A 25,384-nucleotide genomic window follows, 5' to 3' on the forward strand; every position below is an offset into this window, starting at 1 on the left:
ATGTAAATATTCCTGCTTCATCCACTGAGGCAGTGGATGCGGCAGGAGTTGCTTTGCTGTGTAAATACTGAGTAAGGTGTTTTGTCCCAGCTTCCCTCACACACGCGCTCCTTCCCTGCCCTCAGAGTAACCACAGGGGTGGCTCACAGCCACTAATTTGATGCTGACCGACTCAGATACACATTACGGGGAATGACACTGTTAGGGAGAAAAAAAACGCATCAGCCCTCGCCTGCCTGGAAGGTGAAACATTTTTCCCAGAAGGAAGGGAAATTCATAGATACTCCCATTCATGCAAGCAAGAGGAAGCAATAATATTAGAAGTGCAGGCTATTTTTAGCTAGTTCTGGCAACTTTGCATGACATATCCTGTACATTTTCTGTTTTTCCAAGGAAGTCAAGCTCGCAAAGCTTTCAGCTTCAGAATGCTCTCAGGGGACACTGTAGTGGATAATCTTCTTGAGATCTTTGCCAACTCTGTTTGGGTGGAAAACCTCTTATCCTGATACCCAGAATCCCCCAAATATCTTTTTTTTTTTTTTTTTTTTTTTCCCCAATAAGCCTTTCTGACAGCTGAGCTCTCCATCTTCCAACCATTCTGTGTCCAGTTGGGTCCAGGCAAGCCCACGGGCCCCCATTTTGTTGCATTTTAGTCAAAGCGCAGGGTGCCATGTTGCCACTGGCTTCACACCAGCGGTGGTTTGAACCAAGCTGCTCCATCTCGCACAGAAGCCGCAAGCATCCGGGCGGACGCGACGGGAGAGGGGCCAGGGCCAGGTGGCCCCCAGTGATGCTCTGAAACACCGGGACCGCTGCGTCCCTGCCCAAGCCTGCGTCCGGCCGGGGTTAGGGTGCAGGGAAGGGCGGCCAGCGGGCCCCCAGCTGAGGCTGCTCCCCAGGCGCTGCGAGTGCCGGGGGGGGAGGCTGTGGGGCTGAGGGGGCCTGACGCTGCGGCCTGCTGGGCCCCGGGTGCCCCGCGGGGCAGGCCCAGCCGGGCCTGGGCCTGGGCCTGGGCCTGAGCCGGGGCCTGGCGCCGGGCCTGCCCGCTCCGTGCCGCGGGGGCGGCGCCGGGCCTGGCGCGGAGGGCGGCCGGGGGGCAGAGAGGCGGCCCCACCGCGGGAGGCCCCGCCGCCGGCCCTTGGACCCGGGCGCCGCGCCGAGCCGAGCCAAGCCGAGCCATGGCGGCGCCGGGGCAGAACCTGGCCGTGGTGGTGCACCGAGCCGGCGACCTGCGCCTGGTACGGGCCGGGGGAAGGGGGGAGCGGGCCGTCCCGGGGCTGCCGTGGTTCGGCGAGGCGAGGCGAGGCCCCGGGCGGCGGGGACCGGGAGCGGGGCGGTGCTCGGCGGCGCTGCGGGGTCCGGGGCGGCCGGGCTGGATGGCGGCGAGGGCGGCCCCGCAGCGCGGCCCGGGCCGGCCCGGGCCGGACTGGGCCTCAGCGCGGGCGGGCAGCTCCCCGCGGGGCCGGGAGGCCGCTCGGGCTGAGTCCCCGGGGACCCCCGGTTCTCTCCGACCGGTGCCGGGTCAGTGAGCTGAACTGCCCCCGGGCTGGGAGCGGGGAAGGGCAGCGGCTGCCCCCCGTGCTCGGGGCGGGGGGGGGCCCAAAGCTCGGCGCTACCCCATGGCTGAGGGCCGGGGGAAGGAGGGGAGTGGAGGGGACGGCGAACGGGAGCTCTTCGGTGGCGACTCCCGTCTGCTTGGGGCTTGTGAGAGCCCGGGTGGGAAGCAAGAAGGAGAGTCCGAAGGGAGCGGCCGCACGGGTCACGCTTGTGCTTGTGGTGGGGTAACCCCCTGGAGAGGGAGGCCTTTATTTTCGGTTGGTGCTTCAGACTGATTCTGCTTCTCTGACTGCGAGTGCTTGGAAGTTGCTGGGTGCTCAATCGTTGCGGCGCTGCTGGAGGCTTGTGTTTGCCGGTTTGGCAAGCGCCAAATCGGGGAAGGAAGATTTACGTAGGCAAACATTGACAGGCAGGTTTCTGTACAAACAGTTCTGGCAGGAGGGCTGTTACAAACATGCAGACTTTGGATACCTGCAGCAGCGTGTTTGGCGGATGATTATCAAGGAAGCAGTTGATTTTTTACCATTCCTGCACAGCTCAAGCGACTCATGCCAAAGGCTAAGCAGTGTTCGTGTGGGTAATTCCTGTGTGGCTCCCAGCCACCTTCGATATTACTGCAATTTCACTAGAAGCACGTGCAGCCTGACTTACTAGAAATAAAAGGCATTGCCACAGTGAGAGAATTGAGACAGATGGTCCATGTAGTTCAAGAATGCGTTTCCAGAATGCTGTGATTTATAAAGGCGTATGAGAGTTGTGAGGGTGGATGCTGGCTCCATCCTGTCTGTGTTGCTGGCCTCTAAACTGACTTACACCCAGAGGCCTGAGTTTTCCTTGGGATATTCATACCACTGGAGACATCGGAGGTGGTCGTCAGTGCTCCCCTGGCCTTACTGGCAGCCCTTTGGGGTGTGATCCTCCTGGCTTCTCTAAAGTTTCTTTGCCACAATGTGAATGGCACTCATTGCATTGCCCCACTGATCACATAAGGAGTCTAGGCAGTGAACTCTGAACTTGTTACCTGCGTTGATACCTAAACTTACGTGAGATCATCTTCCCCGTAATTCCCACACCTTTCTTGATTCCTGTGGACTGTTTCACATGGGGAGAGTCACCATGACTTCAACAGCCGACCTGTGTTATGCGATAATGTGTTGGCTTCGTTTTTTTTGACTCTCCTCTTGATCCACAGGCTCCCATTTGCTGCCCTTTGAGGACTTGTTGTTTTTTATGCATGTACCATATCATAGAATCATAGAATCATAGAATCATTTCGGTTGGAAAAGACCTTCAAGATCATCAAGTCCAACCATTAACCATGCCCCCTAAACCATGCCCTGGAGTACCCTGTCCACTCACTTTTTGAATACCTCCAGGGATGGTGACTCAACCACTTCCCTGGGCAGCCCATTCCAATGTTTGACAACCCTCTCAGTAAAAAAATTTTTCCTAATATCTAACGTAAATCTCCCTTGCCTCAACTTGAGGCCATTTCCTCTTGTCCTATCTCCAGACACCTGACAGAAGAGACCAACACCCACCTCACTACAACCCCCTTTCAGGTAGTTGTAGAGAGCGATAAGGTCTCCCCTCAGCCTCCTCTTTTCTAGACTGAACAACCCCAGATCCCTCAGCCGCTCCTCATAAGACTTGTGCTCAAGGCCCCTCACCAACTTGGTTGCGCTTCTCTGGACACGCTCAAGCAGCTTAATGTCTTTCCTGTAGTGAGGGGCCCAATATCCTTTCTTTATGTGTCTCCTGTCACAGAAGGCATTTGCTGCATCTCCTTCACATCCTCAGTTACAGCAGTTACTGTCTCTGAACTTCTCCGTGAACAATGGACAGTGAGCAGAACATGCGTCCTGAAATATTTTGGGGTCTTCCAGTTTGGTCACTCCCTGTTTTCTGCAGATCAGGCTGGAGGATTCACTTTCCACCAAGATGTCTGTTTTTTAGCACAGCTGTTTTTGAAAGAAAAGTGTTTTTTTCTGGGCTGAGGAATGCCACATACACATTTTCAGCTAGAAGTTGGCTTGCTTTATCTCCCACCATGGACTGTTCTGTTCAGGCCCTTTGAGATAGCTGAGGTGGTCTGTACCTCTGATGTGTTACCAGATTCCATGCTTATTGGACATTTTCTATATAACAGGTTACATCTAGATCAACTTCTAAAAATAATGCTCTGGGCTGGGTCCTTAGTGGGACAAACCAAACACCCCACGTAGAAACAATGCAGATACAGTTCCGAACATTGACAATTTCAATAGGTTGAGTTGTACTTTGATTTGCACTCCAGTCAACAGAGTTTGGGCCATGCTGCCCACTTACAGCACAGATTATTCAGCAGGTATTTGTGATGGGTTAACCCTGGCTGGACGCCAGGTGCCCACCAAAGCCGTTCTATCACTCCCCCTCCTTCTCAGCTGGACAGGGGAGAGAAAATATAACAAAGAGCTTGTGGGTCGAGATAAGGACAGGAGAGATCACTTACCAATTACCGTCATGGGCAAAACAGACTCAGCTTGGGGAAAATTAACTCAATTTATTACAAATCAACCAGAGTAGGGTAATGAGAAATAAAACCAAATCTCAGAACACCTTCCCTCCACCCCTCCCTTCTTCCCGGGCACAACTTCACTCCCGGATTCTCTACCAACCCCCCAGCGGCACAGGGGGACGGGGATGGGGTTTACGGTCAGTTCATCACACATTATTTTCTGCCGCTTCATCCTCCTCAGGGGGAGGACTCATCACACTCTTCCCCTGCTCCAGTGTGGGGTCCCACCCACAGGAGACAGTCCTCCACGAACTTCTCCAACGTGGGTCCTTCCCACGGGCTGCAGTTCTTCATGAACTGCTCCAGCATGGGTCCTTTCCACGGTGTGCAGTGCTTCAGGAGCACACTGCTCCAGCATGGGTCCCCCGCAGGGTCACAAGTCCTGCCAGCAAACCTGCTCCGTGGGCTCCTCTCTCCACAGATCCGCAGGTCCTGCCAGGAGCCTGCTCCAGCGCGGGGTTCCCACGGGGTCACAGCCCCCTTCGGGAACCCACCTGCTCCGGCGTGGGGTCCTCCACGGGCTGCAGGTGGATATCTGCTCCACCGTGGACCTCCATGGGCTGCAGGGGGACAGCCTGCCTCACCATGGTCTTCACCACGGGCTGCAGGGGAATCTCTGCTCCGGCGCCTGGAGCATCTCCTCCCCCTCCTTCTTCACTGACCTTGGTGTCTGCAGGGTTGTTTCTCTTACATGTTCTCACTCCTCTCTCCGGCTGCCGTTTTCCGTCTGTCCCAACTTTTTTCCTTCTTAAAAATGTTACCACAGAGGCGTTACCACTATCGCTGATTGGCTCGGCCTTGGCTGGCGGCGGGTCCGTCTTAGAGCTGGCTGGTATGGGCTCTCTCGAACACAGGGGAAGCTTCCAGCAGCTTCTTACAGAAGCCACCCCCGCAGCCCCCCCCGCTACCAAAACCTTGCCACACAAAGCCAATACAGTATTTTATCAGAGGAGCGCTTTGAGAATGTGTTTCTAGAATTTCTCTTTTTGTGGCGTTTAGATTGGTGAAGTACAAAGTACGAGTTGAGGAATATGCTGGGATTGAGAATGTATTTAATTAGCTAAAACGCAAAACAGTGCTACCCAAAAGCAGGAAGGGATAGCCCGCTTTCTGTGCAGTAGGGCAGCAGGAAATCTTGTGTTTGTTGTTATGTAGCAGCTTTTAACTGCTGAAGCTAATACGTGGAGGACTGCTATAAAGCAATCGCTCATCTCTCAAATCCAGAGATCAATTTTCTTGCTAACTGAAGATGCTCTTGCAATGAGAAATAACCAACTGTGGGCTCGCTAATGTATATGCACTGAATTTTTGAAGAGAAACTGTGTGAATAGGAGGTCTGCCCAAAGGTCTTGTGCCCAGTTTTGGGCTGTGGGTAAAGGGTTCTAAGATGCGTGAAAATTTGAGCAGCAAATGGATTATGAAGGGTTCATTTTTAGCACTAACTACTTTGGTGGGGCTTTTCTTAGAGACATGATCCTAGGGGTGGGTGCTAGGTGGGTACTGTACTGTCTTGATGTAAACCCCAGCAAAATTATTGCTTTGTCTTTTGAGGCACCTGAGGGAGTTCAGTAAAGGCAAAAGGCCTGCAGACCTTTTGGGTGGAAGAATAACTTGGGGCCAAGTGACTACTTTTATAATTCTGGTTTAATCATTCACCCCATAAAGAGGTGCCAATTACAAGAGGATGTGACTTTAAACGTGATTTACAGTAATGTTTACAATTAATTTATACATAGAGTTATCATTATGTAGTAAAAATATTTCCTATTATTTACAATAAAAATATAAACACTGCAATATAACTCTTTATAGAAATAGGTGGTTCAGAATCTTCCTGGTTGCAGAACGCAAATTTTTTTGTCAGCCAGTGAGAAGAAGAATTCAGCTGAAACTTGAAGCTGTTCCAGTGCAGGAAAGTTTAGTATGTGGCTCTTGTCTGGACAGGGAAGGGGAAATTACTGCAAAATAATTTGGAGAGTGGATTTACAAGCTGTCTGTGTGCTCACTCGTAATGGATGCCCATGTTACTCCATTGTACAAGCAAAATGAGGTGAGCTTAGGGAGGAAGTGTGGACTGCACATTTATATCCCTCCTCATCGCACAGCAATGTCTTATTGAGCAGACAGAACCAAAAACCTGATCTGCTTACAGATCTACCTGAGCTAACCTGGACTGACTTTCCACAAGATATTCCCATGGCTATGCTTGGCACAAGCAGCTGAATGCTTTTTTTTTCTTTTTGTCCATAGGAAAACCGTCCAATCCCAGAACCGGGTCCTGATGGTAGGTCTAGAGATGACTGCTTCTGTCTGCTTTTTCTTACTAATCTCTTTTTTTTCCTCGTTCTCTTCTGTCGCTCCTTGATATAATAAAGAGATAAAATATTTCTGAGAAAGTATAAAATAATCCAGAAAAGAATGTGTGGCTGAAACAGATAATGCTGCATTTCCACTTGAAAAGAAGAGCTGGAGCAGTCACAGATACACTCGTGACTTTTTTTGCTTCCTGTTTCATCAGTTCATGTATTTCACATTAAACAGCTCTTGGGACATGTCAGATGATCTTGTTGCAGGACTAAATATTAATAGGCTAGGCATATGGGCTGATAGAAACTTGATTCACTAACTCTCCAGGGCTGAAATTGTAGCTTAGGGAGAAGGAAAAATTAAATGGACTTGCTCTTTAATCCTTGGTCCAGTAATAGTTACACCCCTCTTAGATTGTATTAGCTTTTGTTGACAGGGGTCTTACTATATTTTAAGCTTTCCTGATTTGTAAATCCTTGTATAGTTTTGTATTTCAGCGGGTGTCTCATGAATATGCCATCCATCCTAATGTGTGCACATGCAGTTCTGGTACGCTTCTTTAATGCTAGTAAATTCGGATGTTTCAGTGCTGGCTTGGCCTTTGTTGTGGGACACAGGGACAGCACACATGTCGCTCTCCCAGTGCCTGAGAAGGTAAATTTTTCTACAAGTAACCTTTCTTCGTTTACTGTCAGAGGTCCTCCTGCGGATGCATTCTGTTGGGATCTGTGGGTCTGACGTTCACTACTGGCAGCACGGTCGAATCGGGGATTTTGTTGTGAAGGACCCCATGGTGTTGGGGCACGAAGCTTCTGGGACTGTCGTCAAAGTGGGATCAGGGGTGACTCATCTGAAACCAGGTAATTGGAATCAAAACTGTCTTTTTATTTGTTTTCCTGCTAATCAGTTCCCCGAGAATGTGTTGATAATGGGCTGTGCTTTTTTGCTAGGTAAATTTATCTGCTGTTCTGAGGTGTGAATTGCACAGCGTGATGTTCTCTTTCAAAGACTGTCACTGTGCTGCTATTAATCACGCAGCTTGGCCACTGTAGTTTACGGTATTTCTTAGGTGTGCTTTATCCTGGGATATCTTAGGCTGGTCTGACTTTAGTTTAATGCAGAGCAGAGTGTATGCTGGTACAAGGTGCCTTTTGAAGAAGCTAGATAAAGCTTCAGAAACCATGTATGTTGCTCTTGACAACAACCTACTGTTAATGTTTCTTCGCTGTGTGTGTTCTTGAAGGAGCAAATGGCCTCCTGCACTGGAGAGAGGTCGCTGGAGCAACTGTACCAGGCCTCGTGGTGTGACTACAGTTCACTGTGCTCATGAATATCCTAGAAAATGGACTGAGCAGTGAATTTTCCAAAGTTTGCTGATGATAGCAACTCAGGCAGGGTAGAGAGGACATGGGAGAGCTAGCAGGAGTTACAGAGAGACTTTAAGGGTGCCTGGGCTATAAGATGCAGGTGGTATTCAATGCAGATAAACATAAAGTGGTGTCCACAACAGAAGAAACAAAACCGGCTGCATATCTAAAATGATGGGCCGACCATCACTGCTGCAGAGTGAGACCTTTGGGTCTGACACAGTGCATGGGAATGTTGGCTCAGTAGTGGTGAAAAATGCAAATCAGTGTTAGGAAAGGGACAGAGACTCAATCGGAGGACATCAGTGCACATCTGGAGCTCTGCATGCAGTTCTGGTCATCTTCTTTCCAAAGGGATATAAAAGAAGTGAAAAAGTTTCAGAGGATGACAAGGAGATGACGAGATGAGGAGCAGCGTCTCTATGACGAATGACTAAATTAGGAACTTGAGCTAGGAGCTGGAGAGACAATTCAAGGACACGTGACACAGGTCTGAAGGCTCCTGGAGGGCAGGGACAGGGCACATAAAGGTTGCCTGTTCTCTGGTTCCTCCAATACAAGAGCAAGGAACAATGGGAGCCAGGTGCAGCATTCACCTAAGTTGTAGCAGACCTGCAGGCCTCCTTGGCAAAGGATGACGTGGACGCTAAAAGTTTACATGGTGGAAGGTGGAGGAGAAATTGTCGAGGGTTACTAAATACAAAGAAGCCACATGCAGCTTGGGAGGCCCCACAGGTGAATATAATGGGAGGCTGGGAGAACATTCAGTATGTGTTTGTCCTGCTCCTCTCACCCCCAGACGTCCCCCGTTGGCCATATCAGAGGCGGCGCAGTGGGCTAGATGGCTCTCTACTTCAACCCATCCTCCTGCTTGTCACTGTGTCTGACTGAAAGCCTGTTGGTGGAGAGCTTCGCTGGGAGACTTGGCTTTGATTGGCCTCCTCTGCCAAATAAAATGGGCTGTCTTGTGTCCCTTGCAAGTACTTGCAAGTTGTACTACGGTCACACAGTTTTTTTCTTTAGTTTGTCCTGCCTCGTGATTGCAATTAAATAATTACTCTTTGTCCTGCAGCATGTGTCTTTCCAGCATCTGGGCTACTCCATCATAGCATCAAGATGGCTCTGTTCCATGATAAATCCTGCCTGACTCCTGGGTGTGCTTCTGCACCATAAGCTTCCTTCCCAAGGAACAACCCTTTCCAGCGTGGTAGCCAGCAGAGCTCACCTGCTTTGTTCTAATTACTTCCTCTTCCGATTACTACAGATTCTGAAAAAAAATCTCATCACCGTGTCATTGCCTGGGGTGAGGGCTGCCTTTTTGTCTGCTAAGGTTGAGTGCAAGACAGCTGGAGAGAGGTTTGTATGTGACTGAGCTTCCATCTGCTCTGTGTCTGTGCCTCTGAAACACAGGCTCTTTTCAAGTAACTGTGAAGATCTTGCTGATGAGGCCGCTGAGAAGGAAGTGTTAGGAACTTGCCTGGTGTGTGCAGCGTGATCTTTCTCATTTAGCAAATGTCCCTCATGCTTCTCTTGTACCGGAATTTCATTCTGTCTTCTGTGGTTATTCAGTGCTGCTCATACCTATTTGCCCACCTTCTTCCCAAGTAACACAGTCTGCTTTCATCCTGGCAGGTGATCGAGTGGCCATTGAGCCTGGCGTCCCAAGAGAAATGGATGAATTCTGTAGAACTGGCCGCTATAACCTGTCTCCAACCATCTTCTTCTGCGCAACGCCTCCTGATAATGGGAACTTGTGCCGCTACTACAAGCACAGTGCCAGCTACTGCTACAAGTTAGTCAGTGCTCCCTCCGCAGAGAAATATGTACTCCCTGGGGGGGAGGGTAGCTGAAACAATTGCCTCTTGGCCCTTTTGAGTATTGCAGTGAGCACTCTTTACTTGAACACAACAGGTTTTATTGCTTTCTGATCCATAAATAACATGTATAAGGCTTGGATGGCAGCCACTTTGCAAATGGTTTGTCAGGCAGGTGTAGTTTATCTTCTCTGGTGCCAGACATAAACAAACATTCCTTACATGTTTCCTGGGATGTCACCACTGTTTTACCCTTTAATTATTTTCCTTTTCCCATTTGCTCCCTGCTCTTGGTTTCTTTTCTGCTGTCTTTTTATATCCTTGCCTTCTTAGGACAGTGCCTGAAGGCCTTTGATTCTTTGAGCTGAGCTAACTTTACTGCTGCTTTTCAGGAAATGCCACATTGACTGCTGACACCTCGCTCTGTCATTTGAAACAAAGTCATCCTACTTAGAGCAGAATAGGAATAGAAGGTGGTGTCCCTGCTAAACTGCTTTTCTGTGTGGCGCTGAGTGATCCCAATAAGCTGCCAGCATTACACATCTGTTTTCATATCCAGTTCTGCAAACTTGAGTGTGTTCTTAATTGTGGCAGGACTGACACATTTGCTTAAAAGCAAGTCTGTGCTTAAGTACTCTAGCAAATACACTAGAAACCCAGATAAACCTCTGCAACTTTATACCCACAAAAGTGCATTTACACAAGGTGTTAAAAATAGTCTAACGTAGTAGCGCCCTGAGACTGGTCTATCTGTGGGGCTGCTTCTTTCTCGGTCTGTATGGAGCTGGTACTTCCATGAGCAGGAATGTCCTTAGGATTGATCTTTGGTGTCTGCAGAGGAAGCGTTCAGGATCACATCAGTCAGGAGGAGGTACTTGAATGCTTTTCTCATGCGAGTCCTCAGGCAGGAAGCTTCTTTCAAAGGGGATCCCAAGCAGCTGCTGTCAGGATGAGATGCTGGTCTGGATGGGACTAACTTCTCACTGTCCAGACCCACTGTCACTGATTTCCTCTGTGTTGTTAAAATAACATTTTCGGACAACATCACAAGTTTTTGCTTGGGAGGAAGTGGCTGGTTTGTAGCTGTCTTCTTCTAGGTTTTTGCTTTTTTCTCCAATTTGAGTAAATCTTGCTTTGGATAATTTTTTTTTTTTTTTTTAAGCTTCGAAATGCAAAGCCTGCATCTGGCGCTCCTGGTTTCAGTTCATCAATGCCATGGCCGTCTGATGCAAAGCAGATTCCCTGGCATGAAGTTGCTCTGCCAGCACAGATTTGCTAAGAAAAGATGATGGCTCAGCTCAGTGGGTTCTCGCATATTTGGACAGATATTGTCCGTCCTTCTGTTGGCGGACAGACTCTGCATTGGATGCTCTGAGTAATTTGATGGAGCTGGGATCATGCTGCAAAGCTGCCCTCCCCATTGACGGGGCAGTGCCCAGACCCAGTAGTGGCAAATGTGATGCCAAACTCTGAGAAAACTGAACTCTTGGAGTCAGCCCTTTAATGCCTCCTGGAGATAAGGGACATATAGATAGATACCTTACAGCTGTCTTCCCACAACTGTCATTTCTGTTACTTTGGCCTTGTGTTGGCCTGGCTGAGATCTGGCCTCGAGCTTCCCAGGGCTGTCAGAAGGACCTTCCTCGCAGACACAGCTCCCAGCACCCACTGTGTGAGAGCCCACACTGGTGGCTTTCTGGAGGGCTGCATTGTGGGGCTGAGATTTATTTCTGTCAGCAGTTCAGAAGCTCTCTGATTTTTTCCATCACTTACGCTAGCTGCATTATGGTGCTGTTTCTGTCCAAAAGGTGTTTGATACCCACTGTACACATTTTCCCTGACTGCTGGGAGGATGTGTGCTGGGACCAGTCCACTGGTTGCAACACTTGGTGCAACAGGGGATGATGTCCAGGGCGTGATGGAGAGACCTGGATCTGGCTGCCTTTGCTTTATGTGGCATCACCATTAGCAGCAAGATGTTTTCTAAAAGCATGGAGCTGAATGATTCAACACAGATGAGGGGGCTGGGAGCCCGCTGATGGGTCCCAGCCATAAGCAGCCTTCAGGCTGGTGCATGTGCAACTGTGGGGTTTATTCCAAAGGGAGCGAGTGGCAAAGGAGTTTTTGGCTTGACTCACCAAGTACTGGAGAGATGATGTGGGGAAGTTTGTGGGTCCCTGTGTTTGGTGCGTGGGCAAACCTCACTGGTAGATGATTTAGGTGCATTTGATGCCACTTCAGCGGAGGGAAAGAGGCGATATAACCTCTTGAAACATATTCCAGCCCTGCATTTCTCAGACCAAGGGTGAGAGTGTATTTAGCCACTGTGATTTAGACCCATGTTTGATCTTCGAGTGTCATGGCTTTCCTCATCCCTGTCATAAACCTCTTCAGTGATGTTGCTTGTGTCTGGTTCTTGCAGGCTTCCGGATAATGTCACCTTTGAAGAAGGAGCCCTTATCGAGCCTCTTTCAGTGGGAATCCATGCCTGCAAAAGAGCGGGAGTCACTCTGGGAAGCAAAGTCTTCGTGTCTGGCTCTGGTACGGTGAATGTATTCAGTCCTTCGGTTCTCTGCCTGCCATGGCGTGGAGTGGGGTGGACAAGGTGCACGCTGTGCTTCTAGGCTCTGTTGTAAGCGTGGGTGTCGTGGTTTAACCCCAGCCAGCAACTAAACACCACGCAGCCGCTCACTCACTCCCCCCCACTCAGTGGGATGGGGGAGAAAATCGGGAAAAGAAGCAAAACCCGTGGGTTGAGATAAGAACGGTTTAATAGAACAGAAAAGAAGAAACTAATAATGATAATGATAACACTAATAAAATGACAACAGCAATAATGAAAGGATTGGAATGTACAAATGATGCACAGTGCAATTGCTCACCACCCGCCGACCGACACCCAGCCAGTCCCCGAGCGGTGAATCCCTGCCCCCCCCCCCACTTCCCCGTTCCTAAACTGGATGGGACGTCACATGGTATGGAATACACCGTTGGCCAGTTTGGGTCAGGTGCCCTGGCTGTGTCCTGTGCCAACTTCTTGTGCCCCTCCAGCTTTCTCACTGGCTGGGCATGAGAAGCTGAAAAATCCTTGACATTAGTCTAAACACTACTGAGCAACAACTGAAAACATCAGTGTTATCAACATTCTTCACATACTGAACTCAAAACATAGCACTGTACCAGCTACTAGGAAGACAGTTAACTCTATCCCAGCTGAAACCAGGACAGTGGGTTGTGGCAGAGTTACAGGGATGCTGAGAGGGACCTTGAGGCTGTCCTTGCCCATGCTGCACTACAGTGCTGCATTTTGAGCAGCCCAAATGCAAAGTGCAGCGTCTGGGCATGCTGAGCCTCCCAGCTCAAGGGAGCAGAGAAGTGGGTGGCATTTTCCTTGCAGAGCCCTTCATGTAGCAATAGCTGCTCTCTAATCAGCTGGTCTCACTCCCCTGGGATTGTGGTGATGCTGTGATCCCAGAGCTGCCCACCTGGAAACACAGTCGGAGCCTCCTTTAGCCTAGGAACATGCTGAGCTCTGGGCATGTTCAGAGCCTGTGCCTGGTGCTGTCTGGCAGCTGCGTATGTTCTCTTTCTGCCCTTTGTACCCAGGACCGATTGGCCTTGTTAACGTGCTTGTTGCTAAGATGATGGGTGCAGCGGCTGTGGTAATTACAGGTAAGTCCTTCTTACATTTAAGAATGTGCCTATTTCCCACAATACAACACTTTGACTAGGTCCAAATTATTCCGTCAAGGTAACTGCTGGGGAAGGCAGCCCAAGCACAGTGGAAAGTCTGTTCATGAATGGAGTAGTAGCGTGCACCTGTCTGGAGGGAATCCTAATAAATACCTCATTCCCCAGGACAAGACTTTGATCTCTGCACTAATTGGGATCTATAAGAAGATGCAGTTGCAACTGGTGCTTCTCTGCTAGGTTGGCGGACCAGGGTAGTAACTTCTGCTTCCTAGCACAGACAAGTTGTGTGGGTGGAGTGACTACAGTGCTTCAAGGAGGATAAACCAGAGGCTAATGAGTGGTCCTTGGACCAAGCCTAGAGACCTTTTTCAGACTTGGAGCAGGTCTTTTGGGAAGAGGCAATGCATCTGTATGACAAAGCTCTGAGTTACAGAAGCTCCGCTTGCTCCTGGTGCCTCTGGTCACTGATTGTTTTCTTTTTCTGTTTTGAGCTCTTATGACCTCAGCTTTGTGTTTTGCCTTTGGCTCATAGATCAAGCCTTGACGATCAGGTTTCATCTTCGTGTAGTGCTTTTAGATCTTGATTATATCTGCTTCTAGTCTTCACCTAGGCACACAGACCAGGCAACACAGCATATTTTATACCCTGTTTGGAGCTATAATTGGAAGTTTGCTCTGAGCAGGTTTTTTCCCTCTCTCTTGTAGTGCTAGGTGATGGCCTGGACACAGGGTTTGCACAGTCCTTTCTGTGTGCAGCCACATTGTGCCTCTCCAGTCCTCCTTTGCTGCCCTTCTTTCTGTTGCTGGGTTCATTTTCCACTGATTATCCACAATGACTGAAATGACCTTTTCAGGGTCCCTGCATTTCAGAAATGGGCCTTCCTTGCATAACTGTGTCCTGGAGGTTCCTAGTCCAGCTGCCGTTTGCAGCCATGCTTTTGTCTAGCTGCATCTGGAAAATCTCTGACAATGGAGATCCCACCTTTCTGGGTATCTACTCCAGGATTGCACCGCCTCTTAATGAAGAAGGTTTTTCTCGGGTCCACTCACAAACTCTCATTTGTTGGTATTTCCCCTTGTCTGCAACAACTGAAATGAGTCTTCATCATCTTTGCAGCTGCCCTTCTGGTTGTTGCAGACAGCCGTTCGATCCTCCCTTCTCTTTGCCATGCTAACCCAGCCCAGCTCCCTCCACCTCTCCTCAAAGGTTGAGGCTCTTCTCTGTGTAGCTTGCCCAGAGGAATGGAGAGCTGGGGTAACCTGAAGATGTTTACCGGTTGAAATTTCCACCTGGGGTTTGAACAGGGCCTGGAAGTGGTGTTTCCAGCTTCTGCTGCTACTCTTTGATCCTTCTGAGTGGTGATGGCCGGGAGGAGCAGTTACAGGTATGACTAGACAACGAGCACAGGTTGCTGCAGCGTTTTTGGGCTAACACCCCAACGTGGGCCTTTCAGAAGGCTGTTACTCCACCTCCCACAGTTCGGGCGAGGTGTATTTTTGACCTCTTGATTACTGTGTTTCCATCTTTGGGTTGAGAGACAAAATTCAGGTCCCACCCTCTTGCCTTTGCAGAAGCATCCTTCGGTAGTAGCTCATGTCAAAACGTAAGGCAGATTATTGCCTTCTCCTCCCTAAATCCTCTTGCTGCCAAGTCCAGGGCATTTTTTGCTCTGCTGGCCCCACCCTGCAGGTGTGTGCTTGGTGGACATGATCAGTCCAGGCCTCAGATTTTGCAAAGCATTGTCATTTGAGGATTGTGGTTGCTATAGCAGGAAAAGCAGCTCTGCCTCTTGAATCATGTATAAGGATTGCTGCTGAGCTGAGCTGGTGCAGGGGCTGGTGGGTGACCCAGTCCTTGGTTGGGGAAGGGCTTGGTGAGCTGGCAGTGGTTGGTGGGGCTGAGGCAGCTGATTCAGCCTGCCACCCCATCCCCAGTCCTGCCTGGGTGTATTTTTCCCTGTAACACTGGGAGCTGCTGTTGCCTCTGCCTGTAGACTGGTCGTGGGGACCTTTGGCAAGCAGGTCTGTATAGCATGTGCCATAGGGCTCCAGGTGGCCACAGGAAGTTCTTAGTACCTGGTTTGTAGGGTCAGCAAGCTCAGCTACATGGAATTAGCCCCTTATCTTTATGCCTGGCCTGGGTAACGATCCTGACTTGTAGACATCTCCCACCTGAGAGGTGTTTGGCTGAGATGCTCAGAGACACCCATGGAGGTGCTGTCCCTAGTCAAATATTTGTACGTGACATGAGCTGAGCAATGGGTTTAGTTTGGCTCATTGCCGCTGGGGATTTTTCTGCCCTTGTTTTTGTGTCGGCTTTACGAGCCAACAACTGTGAGGTGACCGTCTGCCCACAAAGGCCCTCTTGTACTTTGATACCAGATTCATTGAATGCATTGCCCGGAGTTTTTATTATGAGTTTGTCTGTGAAGAGCTTTGTCTGCCAACACTTAAGGCTTCAAATGTTTGGTTTTGTTTTGACAAGCCGCACACAAATCTAGAAATATCTAGAAGAGCTTTTTCTTGACCTGGGGAGAACCCACCTCCTACAGTTTCTGTGGTGCGTGTCTTTGGCACACCTGGAGTCAATGAATTTTGGAAAGTTACGTCTCTGCTGAGGAGTCGGGTCCCTTCTCTGGGACTCCTGGAGAGCAACTGGCACTGTAGCTAAAGACTAATGCTTAGCCCTACCCTTCCAAAGGCTTGTGTGCACTAAAGCATGCCTTTCCTCCCAGATACGGCAGCTTGCCTGATAAAAGGTATTAGTGCTTCTGATAACCTTTGCTCTTTTCCCTGAAGTGCCTTATTCCTGGCAGACTGGTGTTCTCCCTTGTGGAGGGGCAGGGGGTTGATGTATTTAATGGACTGCAGTTGGGTGCAGAAGATCAGCTTGTTTCATGGCTCCTCAACTACTCTTCCCTAAGGTCTATGGCTTTCTCCATTCTGCTGCTTGATATTTACGGGCAACCTTCTCCTGTCCTTCTGCCTTGCTGTGGACATTGCTGTTGTTCTGAAAAGCCACTTTTCTCCTTAGAGGCATGTAAAAGAGCAGCCTTATTCCCCAACATGTGAAGTAACAGTTTGGGTATTTGTACGGTGGTGTTGGGCTGTCTAGCCTTACTCTGTCTGTCACTAAAAGTACACTTAGTAATTCCTGCTTAAGGGAGACTATTCCCCTTGTGCTATCTAAATCTGAAGTCCTGCGTGGCGGTGCCTCCAGAAACCCTGGAAGTCAAGGTCAGGGAAGATGAGTAACTGGACAGAGTTCAGCTCTTTGTGAAAGAAGATCAACATAGAAAGTGTGAGAGCTTCAAGAATATTTGCCTGTTAAGCTGGCTCATAAACCATCATGAGAAGCTTAAGTATAATTTGATAACTTCTGTGGGAGCAGAGATACAAGAATGGGCTATTCTTAGTCTGGCAGCCAAAACTTTAATTAGCTCCAGTGTCTGGGAAGTGAAAACAAATTTCTGACTAGAGGCAAGATGCAACCCTTTAATTGTATAATTGACCAGCTTCCCAAGAGTTTTGTGGGGTTCAGCCACAGTAAGGTTTAAAATCCAAACGACTTGGTCCATCTCAAGAGTCGGAAGTGTCTGGAGCTCTAAACAATACAGTAAACTTCTCATTTGATAACCTGCAGATCTGTCAGCTTCAGTAAGTGCTTAGTGGTGATTCACTTAGGCCAGGTGTACCAAGATGTTATCACAGCCCTGACCAGGTCTGACAGTATTGCTGCTGCATCCTGTATGCCTCTCTGATGTGAGGGCTTTCTTCCCGAGCAGGTCAGCAAACCAGAGGCCCACTGTAGGAAAGGTGTGGGGGTTTTTTGCTGCCTGAGAGTGACTTTTGTGGCCACTTTGAAATGCACTGGCTGGCATGGCCTGTTGCTCCAGAACACTGCCTCTGGATGTATTTCTGCCAATGAGACAGTATAAAATATATTAGTGACTGGGCAGATACTATAAATAGCTGAATCCAGCTGTGTCTGCTGCAAGCTGGTGTTTTGAGACCAAACTTCATGGGGAGTTTGGTCCATTGCTGGGAGCACTGTTGAGCCCCCATGGTCTCCTTGCCATATGCTGAGATTTGGGAGACACCAGCCATGCCAGGCAGAAGTGTTTCTTAGCACTCTGAGTGCCTCAGAAGTGCCCACGCCCGTGCTCTTGCTGCATGGGAGGTCTCTGAGTGCAGCTCAGCTAGCAGAAGCTCAAGCATGACCGTACATGCAGCCTGAGGCCCAATGCTCAGAGCTTGGGAGGGACAGACGTGACTAATGCCTCCTGCAGCCACAGGAACGAGAGCCCACGTGGAGGCTTCCAGGGTGATGCTGCCCTTACTTTTCAGCCTTGGCTTTTCCTCCTTCGTCTGCATTTTATTACCTTGGCTTTTCCTCCTTCGTCTGCATTTTATTACCCTTTGTTATCCCTTCTTGAAACTCCCTCCACAGGTCTCCTGGGTGCTCATCTCAGTGGGTGTGCCCGTATCCAGCATCCTGAGCCCTCCTGCTGCCGGTGGGGGCATGGCCATCGCCTGCCCTGGCAGTAAGTAATGTCACATTTGCTGTGTGATGGGCAGGGTAGGTCCTCTGGCCTGGCTTCCTCCCAGCGCTGGGGCTGAGTCAGAACAGCTCATGTCAGAGCAGTGGCCTTGTCCTCCTTCTCTTTTCCCTTGCCATTTTCCCCCAACCCCATCTCTGACTTCTCTGAAGACTGTACCCTGATGAGGGGGGTATTTTCCTCTTTGTGGTGGGTGTGTGCACTGTGTGTCCTGGAGAGGAGTGGGCCCCTGCCAAAGGCATCATTTTCTGAGTCTTCAAGCCTAGGACTTCTGGCAGGAGACACTGCTCACCCCTCAATTTTGGGTCTAGGAAATATTGGCTGTTACAGCTCAGTTTCCACCTTTGATCAGGACATCTTTTCCGCTGCCAACATGCAGGCCCCTGTAGACCACTGCTTCAGTGCAAGGCAAAGAGGTTGTTTCTGCCTGGGAAATGCCACTCTTCTCTGCTGTCCACCTCCTTACCTCCAGAGATGTCTACATCACTGGTGGTGCCTGGAGAGGGATGGGTGGCTTCCTTCCAGGGGGTGTGGAAGAGAAGAGACAAACAGTGTGGCTATCTGCCAGGGCAACCATTTTATGGATCTTCAAAAGATATTTACAGTGCCGTCAAGATCCTTCTGGACAGAGTACCAGAGTACAGCCATGCCCTCACAGACTTTTATCATCACCAGCTTTGTTGCTCTGTGTTAAATGGGGTATCTGAGATTCACCATGTTACCAGATCCACTCCCTGTTTTTTTTATGGGCTTGCCTGCTCATTCATCTGTGACAGAAACTGCTTGAGAGATACTCAGCAGCCTCCATGCTGTTACAAGGAGGGTAAAAGGATGGGAGAGGTCTGTAACAGCAGGGAAACACTTACTGTTGACAACTAATGCATTCTGCACTTTGCTCACCTGAAAGCATCTGCTGATGGTTCATTGAGGAAGCCCTCAGAGACCTCATGATCTGCTCTCATCCAGTACCGTTAGAAGTGAAATGGCCACGTTAACAATCCTCTGAACCTGACATCTTGTCGTGGTTTAAGCCCAGCCAGCAACAAAGCACCATGAAGCCGCTCACTCACTCCTCCCCCCCGGTGGGATGGGGAGGAGAAAATATAAAGAAAGGCTCATGGGTCGAGACAAGGACAGGGAGGGATCACTCACCAATTATGGTCACAGGCAAAAACCAGACTCAACTTGGGGAAGACAAAATCAGTTTCATTTACTACCACTCAAATCAAAACAAAGATAATGAGAAGTAAAACGAAATCTCAAAACACCTTCCCCCCATCCCTCCCTCCTTCCCAGCTCAGCTCCACTCCCGATTTTCTCTCCCTCCTCCCTCCGGTGGCACAGGGGGATGGGGCATGGGGGTTGGGGTCAGTTCATCACACGTTGTCTCTGCTGCTCCTTCCTCCTCAGGGGGAGGACTCCTCACTCTTCCCCTGCTCCAGCGTGGGGTTCCTCCCATGGGAGACAGTTCTCCACGAACTTCTCCAGTGTGAGTCCTTCCTGTGGGCTGCAGTTCTTCATGAACTTCCCTGGCATGGGTCCTGTCCGTGGGCCAGTCTTCAGTCCCAGCCTGCTCCAGCGCGGGCTTTCCCATGGAGTCATGGCCATCTTCGGAGGCACCTCCCTGCTCCGGCGTGGGGTCCTCCACGGGCTGCAGGTGGGCATCTGCTCCTCTGCTCCCCTCCATGGGCTGCGGGGGGACAGCCTGCCGTCTCACCACGGGCTGCAGGGGCATCCCCTCCTCCGGCACACCTCCTCCCCCTCCTTCTCCACTGGCCTTGCTGTCTGCATGGGGGTTTCTCTCACATTCCAATCTCCTCCCTTGCTGCAGGTTTCTGTTCTTAAATATGTTATCCCAGAGGTGCTACCAATGTCACTGATGGGCTCGGCCTTGGCCAGAGGCGGGTCCGACTTGGAGCCGGGGAACCTTCTAGCAGCTCCTCACAAGAGCCACCGCTGCAGCCCCCTCCCCTGCTACCAAAACCCCACCACACAAACCCAAAACACATGTTCTCAGTGCTGTGTTGTCCATAGCCGGGTGATTCTAGGCCATCAGGGAGCAAGGTCAGAGCAACTTTGCCTCTGCCTAGTGCTCTTTGAGAGGTATCCTTGAGGGTGTGAGCAATAGCAAATAATCTTGAAAGCCAGGGAAGGAAAATGCAAAAGTGAATTGTGGTTTTTTGCCTTGTTGTAGGATCTTCCTTAGGTTAACTTGCTGAGTGTGTGTATAACGTGGTTTTTTACAGTCTGTTTTCGCTAGTGGATTAAGGTCCCGCATGAATTAGTGAAGCTACTTCATGAAAGAGTCATTGCCAGAGAGACACTGGGCAGTGCAGTCTTGGACAGTGGCAGTTTTGGTAAGACACAACCTCACTGTTCAAACAGGGGGAGTGTAGCTCAGCACTGCCCTGTCTGTCCTGCCCTCCTGCTGCCTTTTGCCTTTGCCTGCACTGAGGTTCCTCTCCTCTGCAGTGTCAGGACAGCAACATGCCAGCAGGCTGTTCCTGCTGTGGTTCCTGCTTGCAGCATTATGTGCATGCCCTTTGGAGTTAAGCTTAGCCTTCTAGTTTGTCTTGGCACACTCTCGGTGGTCCAGCCGTTACAAAAGAGAAATTGAGAGATTTACGAACCGATTGTTTTAGAAGATACCCCTCGAGTCTAGTGGTGGCAGCTGTTCCTTCACTCAGACATTGCTTTGCATGGTGTGGATTTCATCTGTGAGTTTGTGCTTTAGCCAATTTGAAGCACACCTTCTTCTGCAGCTGGAAAGCCTTTGGCATCTCCTGTGTGTTTAAGTTGTCCTCATCTCTCATCCTTCTCTGCTTGCCCAGAAAAGTGAGCAGGTGTCCTCCCTGCCTCCTCACCGAAGGCTGCGTGAAGTTGCGGGAGGGAATGTAGACCCTTTCCTCTCCTGGTTAGGTGCTGCTGGCATCAAGGTGGTTGCATTAGGGTGGCCTACTTGCATCAAGGGTGGGAAGCCTTTTGGTCTGGGTGGTCTATGTGCATTCTTGAGAAGGTACTAGTGCGCTGTAGTTTCCCACCTTGTCCTACCACATAATGAATGCTGTCTTCGCTCCTGAGAGAGTTGACAGCTGGTCACCAAAGTGGCTCTATTGAGACATCAGATGGGGGTAGGAAGCAGATAGCAGGCTGGGGTTCTTTCTCCCCTCCTGCTTCACATAATGCTCCAGTTCTTGACTTGTTTTGTCTTTCCTCAGATTTATCTGCCTCTCGCCTGCAAAAAGCCAAGGAGGTGGGGGCAGATTTCACCATTCAGGTGAAGAACGAGACCCCGAAGGAAGTGGCTTCCAAAGTGGAAAGTCTGCTTGGCTGCATGCCCGAGATAACTGTGGAGTGTACAGGAGTGCAAGCCTGCATCCAGGCTGGCATTTATGTGAGTACCACTTATTCCCAAGGCAGAGCAGTAGTGGCATTGGCTTTTCTTCTTCCAGGATGCCACAGAGAATGACAGTTATTTCTCTCCCATGGTGCTTAATTTCAGCGGGCTTGGTGTGGGGGAGAGAAGGTGCTCGTTAGACAACAAACTAAGAGAGACAATTAAAGAGTTAACGTCTTTGCAGGCAGCATGGGGATAATTGTCTGATTTGATGCTCAGGTGCTTTACCACTTACCAAAGAGACTACAGTAAGACTCCAAAACCCAAGCATGGCTACGCAGCAGTAGCTGTAGGACAGCGTCTTCCAGTAAGTTGAAGTTATGTCCAAATAAGGAGAATAATTAAGAATAATAATTCCAGCAGGTGAAGAAAGCAGTTAAGGAGGGGATGTTTTGCTACCCCGAACTGCCTAACGGGATGATGTGGAGAAGGTAGTGGAGAGTTTCACAATGAAAGGACAGGAGACAAATGGGACAAGCTGTAGAAAGAAAAATTCCAGTGGAGCATCAGGCTCTTAGTTTTAAATCTCTCCCATTGAAATCCAAAAGTACTTTTCATACTCCTAAGTGCCAGTCATTTTTCAGAATGAGATTTAGATCCCCAAATCCTTCAGAGATTTTTGAAAGATTGCTTTTTAAGCCTTGTTTATTGCATGTTTCACGCTTACAGGCTCCTGATGGTATCCTGCCTCTCCCCTGGCTTCTCTGCGGTGCCCCGGGCAGTTCATTACAGCCACAAGACTGCTGCCCAGGCTCTGGTGACTGTCTTTGGCAAAATATAACGTATTTGTGTGTTTGTTCTCCAGGCCACTCGTTCTGGTGGGACCTTGGTGCTGGTGGGGCTGGGGCCTGAGATGGTCACTGTGCCCATCGTGAATGCCGCCGTGCGGGAGGTGGATATCCGGGGGATATTCCGCTACTGCAACACGTGAGTCTTGTGCAGGGTGGGCTGATGTGTCTCCAAGTCTGTCCTTAAGAAATTCCTGCTTTCCACAAGGAGAGAGGATGTGGAAAAGGCTGGTTTTCCTTACAGTTGGTTAAACCTTATGTCACTCTGAAATGCCAATGCTGCAGTGCAGGCAGTCTGACTGATGTGTCCTGCATTTTATGCCTTGGTCCCTGGATGAGCCCTGCACTGCAAACTTGACCACAACAAAGCAGCCCAGCTGGATTGTCCCACTGTCCCATTTCATGCAGCATTTGGTGCAAAGAAGGGAAGAGACCAAATAAACCCTTACTCTGCTGCAAGCAAGCAGGCCAAAATGGGGGAAAAAAAATCATAATTAACATTTGTGCCTTCAGCTGTTATGCCCTATAGAAAGGGAAGGCCAGGTGCTGGGGCTGTTTTGGAAGAGACTGGCTTGTCTAAAAGTGTGCTGGCTCATGGCACGGCAGGGGGGAACACACAGCTTTTAGCTGCTTCAACCCCTTGTGCTGGGAGATCTCTAAGCAGCAGCTTGGCCCGGCCCCAGCCCTACACACTGCTTTTTGAAAAGCTGGCTGCCTCCTGGCATCCACCTTCCTAACTGTTACATTGTCCATTTTGAGGCAAAGGATATGGGGAATCTTAATTCTGGGCAAAGAGTCAAAATCCCAGGTGCCACATCCTATGCCAAGCCATGCCCAGCTCTGCTCTCCTTGCTCTGGAAGGAAATCACATTGTCAGTCTTGTTGGAGATCAGTGAATGCTGGGATGAGCAAGAGCCTTGTTTAGTTTTCATCATTTTGCTGGAGCTGAAGATACATCTGGAGCCAGTCTGAAGGCATGTGTGCTCTCTACAGAGAAGTGAACTGCATGGCTCGTGGACAGGCAGGTCTTTGAGTGTACTGAAAGCTGGCCTCACCCTGAACGCAGGAGAAGCTCAGCTTCCTCTATTTGATCTTGTACTCCTTGGGCAGGGCTTTAGACCCAGCGTTGCATGTTTGCAGCCTGGTTTCTGCTCTGTTCAGAGCTGTAGTTTCTTGCTAGTGGATCAAGAATCTTTGCTTAGTCTGTAGAGGTTGTTTTCCAGGAAGGATTTATGAGATGTAGTCATGCTCCTTCTTAAAATAAGAAATGTCTTTAAGTAAGAATTAGATTAGCTGCTGCATCCCTGTGTATCCCCATCACTCCAGTTTGGCCCATTCAAATGGAGTGGCAAGGCAATCAAATTGAGCAAGTCTCTGCCAGAAAAGAGGTTGGAAGCTGACTGAGGCTTTTCCTTTCTTCTCCCTGCACCAAGTCGGTGAGTTTGAACTCCACAGTGATCAGTCTGCAAACAAGGAGGCTGGACGAGAGGAGAGCGGCACACAGCAGTTTTGTTTTTCATTCGGCGCTTCAGAAGTACAGTTGTTTCCTGTGATTTTTCACTTACTTGGCCTCCTGCAGGTGAAGCACAGCCTACTGTCTCACTGTCTGTGTATAGCAGCGCCTGCCTTCTTGGTGCTCGACAGCCCAAAGCGGTTGGCTTGTCCCATCTCCTCTGCCTGATGCTTGAGGCTCCGCCTCCAGAAGATTGCAGGCAAAACTCCCCTTGGTTGCCTGGGCTAATGAAATTACTGTAATGAAACCAGGCTCCTCCTTGCTCTTTCCTTGGGGCTCCAAACTGGTGACTGCTCTCATCTCCTGCTCTCTGTTTCCCTTGCAGGTGGCCTGTGGCAATTGCTCTGCTCGCATCCAAGCGGATCAACGTCAAGCCTTTGGTTACGCACCGCTTCCCCCTGGAAAAGGCTCTTGAGGCGTTTGAGACCACCAAGAGGGGCGAGGGGGTCAAGGTCATGCTGAAGTGTGACCCCACTGACCACAACCCCTGAGCTGCTGCAGTGCCTGGCCCTCTCTCCCGTTACACCGCCTGCCTGAGATGCGAAGCATGAGGCCGCAGGAGGCTGATGTACGGCTGTTGCATGTTTGCAGTCACCTTATGCAGGCGCTGCTTTGTAATAACGGCTAGAAAATCAAACGATTTTAAGGGTGAATGGCACTGAGGGATACACCATTAGAATATTAACAGGTAACTACACATGGAGAACCAATAGGGAATAGTTTGAATCAAAACACTGCTGTTTGGTTAGAGACGATGGTTCACACAGTTGGCTCTTCTCTGGCAGACCCCATGCGGAGAAGAGCTTGAGTGTCTCTGCATGTATTGGGCAGAGCCGTCTGCGGGGCCGCGGGGTTTGTCCATGCGGATGTGCTGGGGGAGAGCGTCACCAGCTGCATGGGTGAAGCGAGGACAGAGATGCTGGCGCTCCACCTTCCCACCCCAGCACTGCCCTGGGGCTCTGCTTGCCACAGCTCTTCCCATGTGGCAATCCCTGGGCGTCTGATAGCCCTATATGAATACTCTCCCTTCCAGTTGCACCTTCCCTCGGGGATGCTCAGGGACTGTAACAGCCTGTGGAACAAAGCCTGGCCAGTCCACCTCTATGGGAAGCATCTGCACGTTCAGGTCATTCTCTCCCTGCTCTTTGCAAATAGCAATCTGTGGGCCCAAAGCTCAGAGCCTGGGGCTTTTTTGAAGAAGCTAGTCTGGAAGCCAGCTGGGACCATTATCTGCTGTGTCATCCCCCCCAGCAGCTCCCCATGGGGCAGAAGGACCGCTGCAGAGCAAGCTGCAGTGTGTTTGCAAGGAAGCTGCCCTGTTTCTGGCTGGGACTGCAGAGAGCCCTGTCCTTATGTGGCTCCCAAGGTGGGGCTGCTGTGGTGGGGCACAGCTCGCTTCTAGCGTGGAGGGGAGCGCAGGTGAGAACTAAGGGGACAGCATCACGCAAAGGTTTTACCACTGCAAATGAACTGTAACTTTTCAGGGATATCAGGCCTTCCTGCTGAGTTTGTGAGCCATGAATGAGGTACTAACGAGGTAGCAGGTTGCAGGTAACAAAATCTAATCTTTGATTACAGTCGTGTTAATTTTAGTGCTGAGAGATCAGTCCCTTTCTTGGGCTGGTACTGAACCTTCCTCAATAAATGCTACCTACCTGGTGTGTCTGTGTCCATTAAAGTGTGGGGTGGGTGATCTGAAGGGGTCTGTGACTTCGGGCCCTGGGGACTGTGCAGACCACTGGGCTGTTGCGTGGCTGGGTCTCGCCAGGCTGCAGGTGAGCTTGGTGCTGGCAGGACCATGAAACCTTAAATGACCCAACCGCTTGCAAATC

The 25,384-nt window shown here is 50.0% G+C and overlaps 1 protein-coding gene across 2 annotated transcripts; it reads left to right on the plus strand.

Moving 5' to 3' along the window:
- The first annotated feature begins 1,064 nt into the window (after positions 1 to 1,064).
- On the plus strand, positions 1,065 to 25,210 carry SORD (sorbitol dehydrogenase). 2 transcript variants are annotated; one of them, XM_052808581.1, is made up of 9 exons: positions 1,065 to 1,238; positions 6,365 to 6,398; positions 7,117 to 7,281; positions 9,421 to 9,580; positions 12,025 to 12,143; positions 13,209 to 13,274; positions 21,073 to 21,248; positions 22,057 to 22,178; positions 23,878 to 25,210. In XM_052808581.1, exons 1-9 carry the CDS (start codon positions 1,179 to 1,181, stop codon positions 24,041 to 24,043), a joined length of 1,068 nt encoding a protein of 355 aa, XP_052664541.1. In that variant the 5' UTR covers positions 1,065 to 1,178; the 3' UTR covers positions 24,044 to 25,210. The 2 variants fall into 2 exon arrangements, with proteins under 2 accessions (XP_052664541.1, XP_052664542.1); XM_052808582.1 differs by lacking the exon at positions 1,065 to 1,238 and adding an exon at positions 6,007 to 6,164.
- Positions 25,211 to 25,384: the final 174 nt, after the last annotated feature.

The sequence above is a fragment of the Harpia harpyja genome, chromosome 14 (genome assembly GCF_026419915.1).
Source record: "Harpia harpyja isolate bHarHar1 chromosome 14, bHarHar1 primary haplotype, whole genome shotgun sequence".
Classification (NCBI taxonomy): domain Eukaryota; kingdom Metazoa; phylum Chordata; class Aves; order Accipitriformes; family Accipitridae; genus Harpia; species Harpia harpyja.